The 17307-nt window shown below is 35.4% G+C and overlaps 1 protein-coding gene across 1 annotated transcript; it reads left to right on the top strand.

Moving 5' to 3' along the window:
• The first annotated feature begins 9836 nt into the window (after window positions 1-9836).
• LOC131007656 (G-type lectin S-receptor-like serine/threonine-protein kinase At4g27290) lies at window positions 9837-13518 on the top strand. Its single transcript, XM_057934579.1, has 7 exons — window positions 9837-11476; window positions 11696-11851; window positions 11953-12077; window positions 12159-12369; window positions 12480-12717; window positions 12792-12942; window positions 13017-13518. Exons 1-7 carry the CDS (start codon window positions 10183-10185, stop codon window positions 13326-13328), a joined length of 2487 nt encoding a protein of 828 aa, XP_057790562.1. The 5' UTR covers window positions 9837-10182; the 3' UTR covers window positions 13329-13518.
• Window positions 13519-17307: the final 3789 nt, after the last annotated feature.

Here is a 17307-nt window from a genome sequence, read left to right as displayed (position 1 = left end):
GTCTACCAAATATACTCATTTCTAAATTCATCTATACTTTTACGCATCCTACATGTATTATAGCAAAATAAATCTTATCGTACGTGGCATCGTATAATCACTCCATTCTAATTTTCCTCAATTCTCATTCATTCTTATTTATTTATATATTTTTAATCAATTTTTACATTATAGCAAAATAAATCTTATCCTATGTGACATCGTATAATCACTTCATTCTAATTTTCCTCAATTCTCATTCATTCTTATTTATTTATACATTTCTAATCAATTTTTACATTTAAAAACTATTAAATAATTATATAAATTTATAGATAAATTCTATACTATTAAATAATCGTATAAAATTATTAGATAAAGTCTGTACTATTAAATAATTGTATAAAACTATTAGATAAATCCAACATATCCATTTAATTATAAATCCTACATGTATTATAGCAAAATAAATCTTATTATACGTGGCATCGTATAATCACTCCATTCTAATTTTTCCTCAATTCTCATTCATTCTTATTTATTTATATAATTCTAATCAATTTTTATATTATTATAGCAAAATAAATCATATCCTACGTGGCGCCGTATAATCACTCTATTTTAATTTTCTTCAATTTTCATTCATTCTTATTTTTTATAAATTTTTAATCAATTTTCATATTTAAAAAAGATTTATATTTGTATTTTATTTTATTATATAATATTAATTTAAGTTTATCACATATGACATAAAATAATTCCCGTCGAATTTCGACGGGTTTGACGCTAGTTATATTTTTAAAACTATATTTGGTACAACGTGCTGAAACAAAATTTGACAAAAGTGTTTGACTGAATTTATTCTGTACCAAGATTCATAATTCTCTCTCTCTCTCTCTCTCAATGCGGGATTAAACTTGCTTTTTATGATATTGTGCATTACCTTAATGCTATCGTGCTTACTAAAATGCGCTCCAGATTAAATTTACAAAAAAAGCTTTTTAAAAAGCTTTTTTTTATTAATTTTATGTTGGGTTATTCTTGGTATACTCCTTCCGTCCCAATAGTAGTGTCACATAGCTATTCGACACGAAAATTAAGAAATATGTAAAAAATAAATAAAGTAGGTTGGTGAAAATTATTTAAATATTAGATATAAAGAGATAATATATTGTCAAAATGGGAATGAGACATTTGTATTGGGACATCTCAAAAATGAAAGTGGGACATTACTATTGGGATGAAGGCAGTAATATTTTTTATACTTTTGTTGGATTATTTTTTTGTAGAATGTTGTCATTTTTTGAGAAATAATTGCATATATATCGTGGTAAATGATTTTATATCATAGTATAACTATATACTCCATCTGTCCCGCTATTGTTGGCCACATTCTTTTTGGCACGGAGATTAAGAAATTGAGTGTTATGCTTTAATTGAGTGTGGCCCACCAAAATTAGTGAGTAACTTTGGTCTTTTTAGAAAGTGGCCAACAATTGTTGACTTAATTAAAGTAAACTTTGCCATTTTTAGAAAGTGGCCAACAATAGTGGGACAAACCAAAAAGGAAATGTGGCCAACAATATTGGGACGGAGGGAGTACCCGTTTTGTAGAATACATGTTCTTTTCATTGTAGTATAAGCTATATGGTGGGTTACTATATGCATATTGTTGTTCTAAAATAAGAGCGTGACTGACTGTTGGTACATGATCCTAATGCATTTTATCGATTTTCGTGGGGAGCTTATACATATAAGATTTATGTAAGTATACGTATAATTGTAACCCTAAAGACAAGTATAAATTCTACGGGTCGATTTGGGTGTTGCATGTAAAGTCCATTGAGATCGTACCTGAGTTAGGTAATGCAGTTGGTAGGATCCTCTCTGTGATGCTTTCAATACGTTATCAACATACTATTATAAACAAATAACCAAGACAAGTACTAGTTATTTAGCTATTTATACAACTTAAACAGTAACTTGTTCACATTAGTTTAGCTGTGAAATTTTGTTATATCTTATGAGACACAGATTATATGGTCTTCTGTGATCTACAACATACCATACAATCTATAACGTTGAGACAATAGAACAATATTATATGCAATTATATAATTATTTTAGATAGGAGAAAAGTAGTGAAAATCTTTTGATATTGTATACAAACAATAAAGACTTGCTTCCAGTATACACTCCTTCATGGCTGTCATCTAGCGAGAGCAAGCTCAAACAACTATGAACAACGAAAAGTGCTTTGCTAAATTAGAAGCCACAATCAATGTTATTCAACCACCACTACAAAATGTCAAAAGTGTCAATCACATCATTGTCATCCCCTTTATTTTCTGTCCCTATATTCTCAATGTGTTGCTTTCAGAAAAATAGATTCTCATCGTGACAACGATGACTGGTAGTGAGGTTGGAGGTCATAGTGCGCTGGATGAAAGGACTGGCGGTGAGGCTAGACTAGTTGCTGTGGTGGGCGGAGGACGGTTGACGATGCGCGCTGCCGACTGGAGGGTGGCAGCACCAACGGACAGCGTGGGCGGCGAACGACAATTTTTTCAAATTCAGAATAATAGAGAGAATGAGAGATGGGTAGGCATAGGATGAATAGCGTGAGTGCGGGTGGGTTAGGAATTACGGTTGGAATCATAAAGATAAAATAAAAATTATAATTATATATACATATACATATATATATATTTATTAAATTATAAATTTATTAAAAAAACGGTTATTTGGTTAATCTGAATCAATTATTGGGTTAACCGGTATCCAAAATTTTTAAACAATTAATAACTAAAATTGAATCGATAATCGAAAAAAATCTATTATCGGATAACTAAAATCAAGCAATTCGATTCAGTTATCGAGTTATTCAACACCCAATATCTACCCTATTGATATGGAGACAAAAGGCCAGGCGGTGGTAGGAGTGAGCAAAATTCGGTTAAAACCGAAAAGCCGAACCGAATCTAACTGAAATACTAATTCGATTCGGTTAATTTGGTTTTCGTTTCAGTTATGATTTTAAGAAAAAATATTTAGTTAACCGAAAATCGAACCGAAATAATAATTAATTTAATAATTTATATATAGTTTTTAAAAATTAAAATGACTATTATTAGTATTCAATAAAATAGTCAATAATTACTCTTAATTTATACTCTGATCTCGGTCAACTTAAAAAAAATAAAGTAACTTCTCAATAATTACTCTTAATTTATACTCTTAATCTTTGGTCAAGATGTTTTGAAAATTCGGATTATTTATTTTTTATGGATTTCTAATCTTGTATATTGATTATTGAATGTTAATTAGTTATTTAAACTTTAGAAAATATATTGTGTATTTATTTCGATTATTTGGTTTTAATTGTAATCGAACCGAAATATTTCGGTTCAATTTTATTCGATTTTAGGCATGTTCATGCACACGCACCCTCAAACAAATTCAAGCAATCAAACAAGCGAGTAATCTGTTGATCAATAGATGATGCCGGAGAATTGCATGGATAAGGATTCTGAAGGGTTTTATGTATAAAACTATTCAACTCTCGTAAAACACATAGGAATATAATACTTATAGTTCTCTCATAATTAAAGATAAATAAGTGGGAATTATTACATATAGCCATTTTTCATAAAAATGTAAGTTTATATAGCCCTAGTTTGTATTACATAAGTTGTATAGTCATTTTAGGCTTAAAAAATAAAGCATGTTAAGCTGCTCCATGTCTCGAGTGCAATTTGATCTGCATCACATGTTCGATTCGAATTTGAATATTAATTATATAATTCGATTTTAATTTGATTTTTGCTATTCAATTCGGTTCGATGACTGTATAACCGAATGCTCACCTCCAGACAGCGGGAGCTATTCATTGGCCCATACGATGACAATTTGAATTTAACGCCTTATAAAATTAAATATAAAAAGAGTGAAAATTTAAAATGTCGTGTTCCTTAAGTTATATGTGAAAAATGCCCTCTTTTATAAACATAAGCATTTTATGCCTTATTCTTTAAATACACATTTGACTGATTTGTTGACCGATTTGACAGCTATCACTTATAGAAGTCAACGATTTGACAGCTATCAGTCAAGAGTACATATGACCAGTGGATGTCTAGATCATGTGTCCATTCGGGCGGACACATAATTTCATCGGCCGGACACATGATTTGGGTGATAAAATCATGTGTTCGCCCGGTGAAATCATGTGTCCGCTCGGGCGGACACATGACATGATCTAGCCACCCACCGGTCATATGTACTCTTGACTGATAGCTATCAAATCGTTGATTTTTATGACTGATAATTGTCTAATCGGTCAAATGTGTAAGACTTTCACAGAAAATCAAGCAAGCTCATCAACATCAAATGGTAAAATAGGTACTTAACATAATTAGGGCATAAAATGCTTAAATTTATAAAAATAGGGCATTTTTAATATACAACATAAAGAATAGAGCATTTTTGCCTATGCCGCCAAAAAGATTATATTATTGAGGAGTTAATAATATTTTTTGTGCGTGTCAAGTTAATGTAACTTCATTGTAGGAGCCGAGAAAACAAAAATAATTTGGATCAATAATGGTTGCTGTCTTAGTACGACTGAAAAAAAAAATGCAAGAATTCTTTGTTTCTATAACTAAAAGTCATAACTATAAGACCTAATCATAGTTTTGGCCCATTTTCAAAATAAAAAAATGAAAAATATTTATTATAAAAATAATTAATTTTTAGTATGAAAGGACAAAGTTGTCTTCATTTAATTGGTTTAAAACTTTATTTTTCGTTATTCTATATTACTCAAATAGTAAATTTCACTCGATATGCTCGGTTAATATGAATTGAGCATTACCACTAATGCTCGATCGTTGCGAGTTGAACAATCGAGCTTCACTAGTCAAATTTATGCAAAAAAATGCACTAGTGGTCGACATACTTGACCACTACTAATTGAACATCGGTAATTTATGAAGGGTTGTATACTGAAAGCAAGACTTTATGCTTGTATACATTGATTCCTTTGTTCACTGTGATTCTTCTATCTGAAATATTGTTATTGCATAATCCTATTATAGTCCAATTTATCTCATACTATAGATTATCTGGTGTGTTGTAGATCACAGAAGATCATATAATTGAAAAAAGTTGAGATATAAATTGAGTTCACAATCGAGACAACTATGGACGAGTTGCTGGTTTAGATTGTAGCATAAATTGATAAATAGTTTGTCTTGGCTATTTATTTATGCTAGTACCTTCGTGTATTGAACAGAATCACAGTGAGATGAATTCTTATATTCTGACTAATTAAGAATCAAGATCTCGGCGACTTAAATAGTCTTAACCTTAGTTGGATTAATCGGTGTGAATAATGGATTGACTATTGCTTTGATTTATAATGGGTGAGAGTTCTCTTGAAGCTCAATATACTCGATACTTTGGGTGATAGCAATTATTATTTGACATGTGATTATATTGCAATAAGGAACCGTGTCCTGCTAATAACAGGATGATAATATCCTCTCGAGTAACTTAATAAGTTTATTGTATTAAACCTTGCAGGTGGAATTAGTTCCGATACGATAATAAGTTTAAGTGGTAGCACTCGAGATGTCGTTTATAATTAAATGACTAATTAATTAATTAATTGATCGTCAGAGGAATTAATTAATTAATGGATATTGGATATCTTAAACACGGGGATTAATTAAGTCTAATACTAGCCCCGACTCACCTAAAGAATAAAGAGGTAATTCAGTATTAATTTTCTAGTGGAATAAATTAATACTTGTGTCTCGATTTTATTCTGGGCTGAATAGAAAAATCGAGCACTGGGAGGCAAAACTTTATTCAAGCTAGTAGATCCCCGCTTGGCCCAATAAAGGCTTCACTCCATATGGGGCGTCCGTCCATCTATTTCTCACTTAAGCCTTTGGGCTTTGTTTTAGTTTAATTAGATGATGGACTTATTATTTAGGGTTTTAATACCCAGTATAAATAATAGGTACAGCCCTAATTCTAATTACTTGTGACATTACGTGAGATAAAATAGAGAGAAATCTGTAAGAGCACAGAAAGAGAGGCTGCGCGTTTCCCTAGGAAAAGGAGAGGACTTGAAGATCGTTGCCATCCAACGTCAAGTCTTTCCGTGGGAACAAGTTGGAAAATCAACACTGGAGTCGATCATTGCCGAATTTGCAAGTAAGATTCTATCCTCTTGCTATAGGCACATGGTTTTTGTATGTATTCGTTTGATATCCGAAATGGATCACGGGCACGTGAATCATATGTCAAAATATGGTTCCTTCAATTTATCATTTATGAAAAATGCATTAATACTCAACATAAACGTAAAAAGTAATGAGTATAATATGTAAAAGGTGATCATTTTTATATTTTCTCTTTTTAATGGGTATATATCATTTTACCCTAATTTTGAATGCATACAAACTATCCATGAACTTCATATTAATATATTGTTAGAGTTAAATAGTTGTAATAAATATCACAATATATAGTAAAACCAAAAATATAAAACAAAAGATAGATTTTTCATTAATATAGTTTTAGAAAATTAAAAAATTATTTTTTTCATGGTTAATATAAAACAAAAGATAATTTTTTAATTAATGTAGTGATGGTAGATAAATTAATATAAATTTTTTTAGGGAAATCTTATTATACCCATCTTTCATAAAAACATAAGTTTTATAGCCCTAGTTTATAATAGATAACTTATATAGCCATTTTAAGTTTAAAAGACTATAATACCCTTTGACTTTTTTGTACTCGATGGCACCATCGAGTACTCGAAGTACTCGATGATGTACACCTTTGACTTTTTTGTACTCGATGGTGTAGTCGATGGCACCATCGAATACTCGAAGTATTGGATGGTGTACACGGTGGTGCCATCGTGTACACCATCGAGTACTTCGATTACTCGATGGTGTTATAGAAAATCTTCATTAATTTTTCATTACTCGATTATGTACTCGATGGCACTATCGTGTACACCATCGAGTACTTCGAGTACTCAATGGTATACTCGATGGTGCATCGAGTACAAAAAAGTCAAAGGGTGTTATAGTCTTTTAAGTCTAAAATGGCTATATAATTTATCTATTATAAACTATGGCTATAAAACTTATATTTTTATGAAAGATGGCTATATGTGATAATTCCCACAATTTATAATGTATATTTAATGAATTAATATATTGATAAAATATTTTTGGGATCTAAAATGACAAAGTTAAGGCATTCAAAGACTCTCTCCAGTCTCTTGTGAGAGGTCTTGAGTTTAATCCTGCTTGCATGCGGTGTAGTTTTCCCACCTTTGTATGGTGTAATGATCCCGCCTGTGTGCAATGTAGTGGCTTATTTGATTATATAATACTCTCTCCATCCCATTAATCTTGGTCTATTTCTTTTGGGTACGAGTATTAAGGAGAGTTAAATCAATGGAATAAAGGTGGTGACCCATATGTTTAGTGGATTTTAATTAGAGACTAATTATATCCCAAAATAGAAACATGTCAATATTATTGGGACGTAGGGAGTATATAGATACCTCTTGTAATTAAAAATAAATAAAAATATTGTATTAACAATATATATTAATTAATTTCTAACGTGATGATGCTAGAAAAAAAGTATTTATGCGATCTAATTCTTTTTTATTTTAGTAGAAAAGTGAAACGAAACCATAAATATAGTTTTTAATGCATCGGTAGAATTTAATAATTGATATATTCATGTAGAATTTTACAAATTCTTTTAAATATATAGGAATATAGAAGATGAATGTATATATAATGAATTAATATATAGGGTTAAGGTGCAGATAGACCCCTCAAGTGGAGGCCCTTAGAGCGTTTCAGTCCCCTTACTAACTGTGTGTGCAAATTGGCCCCCGAACTCAAAAAAACGGTGCAGATCGGCCCCTCTGACTTAACACCGTTATGGACCGTTAGTCAAGGGGGCGATCTGCACCATTTTTTCGGAGTTCAGGGGCTAATCTGCACCTTTTAACTTTTTAATTAATTCATCTCTCTCGCTCAAAATTTGATCGTCGTTGTCGCTGATTCAAGCTCCGGCGAGGCCGGCGGAGGGCGCCGCCCCTTTCTTTCTCTCTTGGGCCCTAAACCTCGGAGCTCGCTCGACTGCACACGCTTAGTGTCAAGGACGAGCCCAAATTCTCCCATTCCGTCGGAAATCGCCGCCGCAATATCCGGTGAACCCGCCGCCTGGCTTTTCTCGATGAGGAGTCGCCTAGCTTTTCTCGATAAGGAGTCGCCTCTTTCTCTCAAATCCGGCGAAATCCGGTGATAAAGGCCGACGATGCCCGTCGCCATCTACACTATCGGCGTGTTGTTGAAGAAGGACGCCTCCAAATCAGAGACCATGGCCAACATGATCTCGATCTCGATTGGGGTCACGATCACCGCCTACGGCAAGGCGAAGTTCGATTCGTTGGGGGGCGGTGACGTTCGAGGGAGAATTCGAGTTTCCATTTCGATTATGTGATTTTCGGAAGCAATGACGCCGATTTGGAATTCCCGATTTGGGGCTTGGGAACTTGATTTCGTGATTTTCCTCATCTGACGGCGATTGACACCGGAAAAGTTGGTCGAAGAAGATGAGATATGATTTTTTTTAATGAACGGTGTGCAGATTAGCCCCTGAACTCCAAAAAGGGAAAATGTGCAGATTAGCCCCTGAACTCCAAAAAAACGGTGCAGATCGCCCCCTCTTACTAACGGCCCATAACGGTGTTAAGTCAGAGGGGGCGATCTGCACCATTTTTAATCTGCACACACAGTTAGTAAGGGGACTGAAACGCTCTAAGGCCCTCCACTTGAGGGGCCTATCTGCACCTTAACCCTAATATATATAATCTTCTAAATATATTTTATGGTTAAGATACAAATGCACCCTTAATGTAGACACCCCTAGAGCATATAACCCCACATACTCGACATTGGATCAAATAAGCTCCCAATGTCCAAAAATCGGGACAATTAAAACCTGCCCGTAGACGTCGTTTCTCGGCCGTTAGTTATTTAATTTTTTTTTATTTCGAATGTGGGTCCCACCAAAAGAAAAAGTCTTAATCGCCGCCATGAAAGTTTTATGCACCGATGAATGCTTCGTTCCCGTCATCACGGTTCCGTTCACAACCAACAAAATCAATACAGCGAGAGGATCCAACACATTGAACACTTTAGCCGAGGAATTGATCCTAAATCTCAGAAAATCGGGATTGCTGCTAAATAGGCTAGCGAGATAAGACGACTAGGAGCGACATAATTCCGCAGCAGTGACGAGCCCCCTCCAGCAAGATGTTCTCGGCGGCGATGAAAGCAATGGAATCCCCCAATTCGATGCGGAGGAAAGAGAAAGATCCACCGGCGACGGGGTTCTCAACAGCGAATTCAGTGTAACAGAAGACGGAGAGAAGAGCGGACAAACCGGAGACGGCGTAGGCGAGGACGATGGTGGGGCCGGCATGGCCGCGTGTCTCCAAGCCGGTGATACTGAAGATGCCGGAGCCGACGACGGAGCTGAAGCCGAGCCAGATGAGGTCCGATCACGTGAGGCACTTCTTCATCTTATTCTCCGACTATTTCTTGGCCTCGACGAGCTCGTCATCCTCGAAGTTGCAGCCGAGAAACGGCATGTGCGGGGAGGGTTTAATTGCCCTAATTTTGGGACATCGGGGGCTTATTTGATTCAATATCGAGTAGGGGGTATACGCTCTAGGGGTGTCTACATTAAGAGTGCATTTGCACGTTAAGCCTATATTTTATTGGATAGAGTTATTTATTTATAAGTTTTATCAAATACCTATAAATATATTTCAAATAGATTTAGTGTAATATATAATGAATTAATATATTTTTATAAATATATAATATTTTATATTTTGTGGTCAAGATACTTTTTATATTAGTAGAGATTTACATAGTAATAGTGAGAAGGTCATCATAAAATAATACTATATGATGACAAAATTGTCATCAACCTTTTCTTTGATCATCGGCAACGTGGAAACTTCTAACCTTTGAATCTCATTCCACTTAGCTTTTCCATTTCATTTCGTTTTCCTTTTCCCCGGTGTGGTTCTACAATCAAGAGTGATCAGCAGAAATACTTCTGAGCTGTAAATTAGGTACGAACATGGCGCAGTTCACTTTCACTAGAATCACTACAATCCTCTGCTCACTGCTTCACTCCATCGCTTTTCAAAGTTTAACAGTTGGAGCAGTTAACGATCACATACTTTTCCCAAATCAAACACTTGTTCTTGGGCAGACTCTGGTTTCTCAAGACCAAGTTTTTGAAATGGGTTTTTTCTCGCCGGGAAGATCTTCAAATAGTTTCCTGGGCATATGGTACAAGAGCACACCAGAAGTAGTAGTCTGGGTTGCAAACAGAAACCATCCCATCACCGCCTCACAAGCAGCAGTTTCCATGATTTCCAAAAATGGAAGTCTTGTTATAAGCAGTGACGAGAGCGTTATCTGGTCGGCTAGTTCGTCAGAGGTAGCAAGAAATCCAGTTGTACAGCTGCTGGATTCTGGAAACTTGGTTGTCGTAGATAACACGAGGGAAGGCTACCTGTGGCAGAGTTTTGATTATCCAACTGACACAATGTTGCCCGGCATGATAATGACGGACGGCAATGATACTGGTGTGGAAAGGTATCTGACGTCATGGAGAAATCCGGAAGATCCATCTCCTGGTGATTTTGTTCACAAGATCCAAAACCGAGGCTTGGCTGAGGTGGTGACTCTAAGAGGGGAAAGCAAAAGATACAGAATTGGACAGTGGAATGGGAGATGTTTTGGCGGTGGTCCACGCTTTCCCAATGCCTTTTACAAACCAGAGTTGGTATTCAAACAAGAGAGGTTGATATCCATAGGAGAGCCCTACCAGAGCTCAGTTCTGGTAAGAACTACTTTAGATACATCTGGTGCTCTCCTGCGCCTTACCATGAATGCCAGAAAAGATAAGTGGAATCTTGCCCTCACGTTTCCTCAAGAAACGTGCGATGAATACGCTAGTTGTGGTCCTAACTGTATCTGCAGATCTAGAACTGACAGCCCAGTTAGATGCCAGTGTTTAAAGGGATATGCCCCTAAGTTCCAAAGGTATTGGGACCTTCAAGATTGGTCGGGTGGATGCACTAGAACAGAACCGCTGAATTGCGATGGTGGAGATGGATTTCTAGAGGTTAGAGGGGTGAAGTATCCTGATATGTTGAGGTTTTGGTTAAGTACGACGATGAGCCTTGGTGAGTGCAAAGCCGAGTGCTTTAAAAACTGTAGTTGCACTGCATATGCTAATCCATTCATTACAAATGGAGGCAGTGGCTGCTTGATGTGGTTTGGTGATCTCATTGATATCAAAGAACTTTCTGCAGCAGATAGTAAGCAGAACATGTATATCCGTGTGCCACTTTCTGAACTAGGTAAATCGTTTCATAACTACCACTTGCATACATTTACTTTTGCATATTGTGAATCATAATTGTTTTAGCAAAATCACTGAATAAACATAAAAGCTGCTAATTAGAACAAGAGGAAGTGAACTTATGGCAAAGAATTTAGAGGTCTGAGTAAGAGGAAAGAAAGCCACATGACATACTCTGTGCTTATCTGGTATCTGTTACTGTTAATTTTGCCTGTAGATTTTAACTCCGGTTTAGAGGAGAAGGAGAAGGAGAAGAAGGAGGATAAGGAGAAGGAATGGCCTATCAAGTTGATACTGATATCAATTGCTTCTGGTATTCTCATCTCAGCCTTAATCAATGCATGTGTTTTAATGGCAGGACGAAAGAGGCCAGGTAACAATTGAACTTCTGTAACAATTCTAAAAAGTGTAGTTCATTAATATCTAAAGCATAATCAAAGCTAATACTGAAGAATTTATTCTCATGTGCTTTAGCCGCAAAAAGGAATGATGAGGATTTAGAATTACCTGTGATCAAAATGGCAACTATTGTGCAAGCAACAAATAATTTCTCAACAGAAAATATGATTGGAGTTGGAGGTTTCGGACCTGTTTACAAGGTAATGTACTAATAAGAGTCCTAAAGTTTGACAAAAACAGTACTTTGCAATCCTTACTTGTATTCTAACTTGTATAAGCAGGGGAACATGCCATCGGGAGAAGAAATCGCTGTCAAAAGATTATCAAAATCTTCACGACAGGGTCTTGAAGAGTTTAGAAATGAAGTTATGGTGATTGCAAAACTTCAACATCGAAACCTCGTTAGACTTTTGGGATGTTGCATTGAAGAAGAGGAGAGGATGCTAATCTATGAATATTTACAGAACAAAAGTCTAGATCTTTTTGTTTTTGGTACAGTGCTCTGATTTATCCTTCTTCATCCTTTTAATTTGCTGTGGAATCCCATACTTTTATCCTGTGAAATCTCAATAAAATTTAACATGACGTTCAATCATTTGCAGATCACAGTGAGAAAACACTATTGACATGGCCGAATCGTTATGACATTATCATGGGAATTGCAAGGGGATTGCTATATCTCCATCATGATTCCAGATTAAAGATTATTCATAGGGATCTCAAAACGAGCAATATTTTACTAGACGGACATTTAACTCCAAAAATTTCAGATTTCGGCCTAGCAAGAATTTTTGAAGAGGATCAATCTCTTGCCAGAACAAAAAGAGTTATTGGGACATAGTAAGTATTCTATATGTCATCAAATTCCTTCATTGATTTTGTATGGTGGCATTAAGATGAGTACATTTATGCAGTGGATACATGGCTCCGGAATATGCAATTGATGGGAAATTCTCGGTGAAATCTGACATCTTTAGCCTTGGAGTGGTTTTGCTGGAGATAATTAGCGGGAAAAAGAACAGAGGATATGGACACACGGATCACTATCTTAACCTCTTGGGCCATGTATGCAAATTAATACTTTGATGCCATTTTCATCTATAAAAAAACTTAGCTGGTTATTATTGACATTGTGGCAGGCATGGTTGCTGTGGAAAGAAAACAATATTCTAGAGTTGATGGATGAATGTTTATATGATACATATACGGAGTCCCAAGTGAAGAGATGCATGCAAGTTGGGTTATTATGCGTTCAGAAATTTGCAGAAGATAGGCCAAACATGTCAGCTGTGGTTTCAATGTTAGGAAGTGATGGAGCAGTTTTGGCGGAACCAAAAGAGCCTGGGTTTTTTATCGAAAGAAGTAGCAGCCTGGTGGGGAGTTGTACATCGCCCTCATGTATTGAGTCAGAGAATGAAACAATCACCATTACTGATTTGGAGGCCAGATGATCAGCATAGGGACCCAGTGGGCTCACTTGGTCCCCGTGAAAATTCGAATTATTTTGCTTTGAAATTTGAGTTTCCGTTCATTTGGAAATACGCTGTCATTTTTGTTGCTCACGGCCCGGAAAACACCTAATTTTGGGTCACAATTGACGGTTCACTATTCATCAATGCAAGAATAATTTTCGGTGCACAATTTAATTTTCGAAAACTTGAAAATCTTCTATTGAATTTTATAGAGACCTAAGGTGATTACTGATATGCAGGAATGGAATTAGAAGAGAATGGAATGGATTTTGGAATGAAATGACAATAAAGATTGGAATGGAATGAAATATAAGATTCTCATGATTGGTATTTTCAAGAAATGAATGGATAGGAATGAAATAAAATTAACATAATAATAAAAATAAATTATTATCATCATCATCATTGTTATTATTATTATTATTTGTTACATTATTATTATTATTATTATTATTATTATTATTATTATTATTATTATTATTATTATTTATTGTTTTACTATTAATATTATTTATTTATTATTTTTACTAATTTTATTTATTGTTTTGCTATTAATATTATTTATTTATTTATTATTATTATTATTATATTATATTATATTATTATTAAAATTGTTTTATTATTTTTAGAATTATTATTATTAATTATATTAAATTATTTATTATTATTACTATTGATATTATTTATGTATTATTATTATTACAATTATTTAATTATTTTTCCTATTATTATTTATTATTCATTTATTATTAAATTTATTATATCATATTATTATTAAAATTATTTTATTATTTTTGCAATTATTATTATTTATGATATTAATAATATTAAATTATTTAATAGAACCGTACCAGCCATAGGATTGGGAATGGACGCAGGAATCACCATTCCATTCGTGCATACCAATCATGCCCTAAGTATTCTGTCTCTTATATTTACGTGACTTCACCATTCTTACAAAAGAAATCAATTCTTATTTTTATAAGAGTAGTAGCCGACTATCTCCAAGAGGACACCAAGGTGCGAACTCCTGTCGACAAACAGTGAGGTCCAGGATTCAAACTCCACCGCTCCCCTTCCCCCAAAGTAAAAAAAAAAAAGGATTAAATATCAAATACGCCTCTAACATAGAGGTCCTTACCCGAAGTCCTTAATTTCGTGCAATTAGCCCGTCCGACTTAACGACCGTTTAATACCATTAACTATTTTAATTTTTTTATTTCGTTGGTGGTTGGACCCACGCCTTCTTCTTTGCCAAGCTCGCTGGAAACACGTCTCCACCGTCGCCGCAGCCGCAACATCGATGTCAGCAGCATCGAGCTCTGACTCGTGCACCTCTCGACACTTCTCATAGCTGATGAAATCCTGCATCCCCAACCCCCAGCAGCCCCACACCACCCCTCTGCCCTCTCCACCACCACTATCGGCAGCGCCGACACCACCATTTCGAGCTTCCCCGATGACCTTGTCCTAAAATGCCTCTCTAGAGTCCTCACTCCACCCTCCATTCTCTCCCTTTCGTCAGTTGCCGCTGGGCCTACCTCCTCAACTCCCCCGCCTTCCACCTCCTCCACCTCCGTCACCATACCCTTTTCCACAGCGTCCCTGCTCTCTCTCTTCTCGCATTTTTGATTGGTCTCAATTGGCCGGAAAATATACATCATCAACCGGATGACGATGCTGTGGTGCGACACGTGGACAGGGACGCTGGTGCCGCCGCTGTCGAAGGGAAGATACTTGTATCACGTATAGCACCTTATACTCGACTTGGGTTCAACTAAACCCCCGAAGTTCTTAATTTGGTGCAATTAAACCCTCTTCCCTAACGGTGTTAAACGGCTGTTAAGTCGGATGGGCTAATTGCATGAATTTAAAGACTTCGGGGGTTTAGTTGAACCGACCTCGACCATAGGGTGCTAGACGTGATAAGGGCCTCTATGTTAGGGGCGTATTTGATACTTAACCCAAAAAAAAAGAGTAGTAGTCGGGTTCAAACCCCACCGCTCCCCCTCCCCCAAAGTAAAAAAAGAGAGTAGTAGCCGACTTTGACCCTAGGCAAAAGTAGGCGTGATTTTTTCTTTTATTTTTGATTAATTAATTCAATAACTAAATTATTTACTAATTAATTAAAATTATTTTCTGAAATTGCACATCACCTTTAAAATCTGCCTAATAATACATAACCTTTCTCTTTTTTCTGAAATTTCCCACGGCCATCCAATCACTCAAACAAACATGAAAATGATGTGGATGTTGGAAACGCCACATACACGCTGAAATTTTTTAATAATTGACGTGGCGGCCATGTAGGAAATTGCACTTTTTTTTCATTCTAAATTCGAATTTTTCCAGATTTTAGAATTAAACCCTAAATTTCACGAAGCCCTAATTTTCCCCTAAATTCGAAATTTAGCAATTCTTCCGCTGCAATTCTTATGAATTCTGTGTCGTGTGTGTTCTGAGTGTGGGTCGTGTGTGATTTTGAGAGTGTGCGTGCGTGTGATTTGAGAAAGGGAGGCGGAGAGCTGAACTGTTGGGCTCATATTTGGGCCACCTCTTTAATAAAAATGGGCCTTTTGTTCTTATTTTAATTGGGCTGCATTTAATTGATGTGTGGGCTGATTTTAAAGTTGGGCTTTATTTGTTCCTTTTGGGCTGCGTTTTTAGAAAAGGGGTGGCCTTGTATTTAGTTAGTATTAGGCTGTACATATTTTATATAATTCGACTAAACTAAATTTTACTCCCTCCGTCCCAGCTTTTAGTATCAAACTTTTCTTTTTTGGCCGTCCCACATTTTAGTATCCATTTCTATTTTTGGTAAAAGTAGGTGGGACCCTTACTCCACTTTAATTATTTTAACTCTCACATAAAATGTAGGACCTTTATTCCACTCACAACACATCAATCACTTTATTAAAACCCGTGCCGTTCTCAATTGGATACCAAAAGTCGGGACGGAGGGAGTATTAATCAGACTTATATTTAGTTTGATTAATTATTTTAATGTGATTTACATAATGATATAGTATTACTATTATTTGCATATCTTAAGTGTAATTATTTGTTATATGATTTAAAACATGAAAGAAATTTGCATCTACAATTTTACAAATAAAATCATTTTTGATTAAATTGGTTTTATTTACAAATCCAATTATTTAAGAAAATCGAGTAAGGATATTGTTGGTGTCCTTAATTCAAGTAATTTAGTTTTTAATATTTATTACTCCCTCCGTCCCACTAGAATTGGCACACTTGTCTTTTTTGTTTGTCCCACTAGAATGGACACTTTCCTAAAATTGTATGTGGTCCCTACATTCTCTACACACATATAATAAGTGGATCCTACCTATTTTACACTCTTAACCATTTATTCTTAATCTCTGTGCCCAACTCAAAAGTGTCAATTCTAGTGGGACGGAGGGAGTATTAAATTTTGAAAATCCGGCGTGATGAATCATAGAATGTTAAGTGCATCCACTATGACTTAAGATTACCTTCAATAGACCTATTAAGAATAGAATTTATTGTAGGCTTTGAGGATCAGGAGCATTAGCACAGCTTTTCCCAGATACATTACAGTTTAAACTATAGGCTTTGCCTAATCAGGTGGGCTTACTTTTCAAATGTATAATTGAGTTATTAAGCTCTAAATGTTTCATGAAATGCAAACTGTTAATCCAATAAATATTTGTGTGCGCTCTGTTATGTTTAAGGCTCGCAAAGTTAATCAATTGAAGTTCTCTTATGACCTAACACGTTGTTTGAGAATTATGTACACTTGTTAGTTGTTTCGGTGGGTTGATCTCCATCGGGCACTAATTCATGTAAGAGGCGTTATAAGGGTGCTCGACTGGATGTGTTTCGGAGCATGTATCATGCTGTTTGGTTAGCGTCCCGAGGTCAATTCAACTTGTCTGAGTTACGTCCTCAGGGCAAGTGTCATGGGAGTAAGCGA

The sequence above is a fragment of the Salvia miltiorrhiza genome, chromosome 2 (genome assembly GCF_028751815.1).
Source record: "Salvia miltiorrhiza cultivar Shanhuang (shh) chromosome 2, IMPLAD_Smil_shh, whole genome shotgun sequence".
Classification (NCBI taxonomy): domain Eukaryota; kingdom Viridiplantae; phylum Streptophyta; class Magnoliopsida; order Lamiales; family Lamiaceae; genus Salvia; species Salvia miltiorrhiza.
Note: the sequence above shows the minus strand (reverse complement) of the source record. Positions and strands in the feature narration are given on the sequence as shown.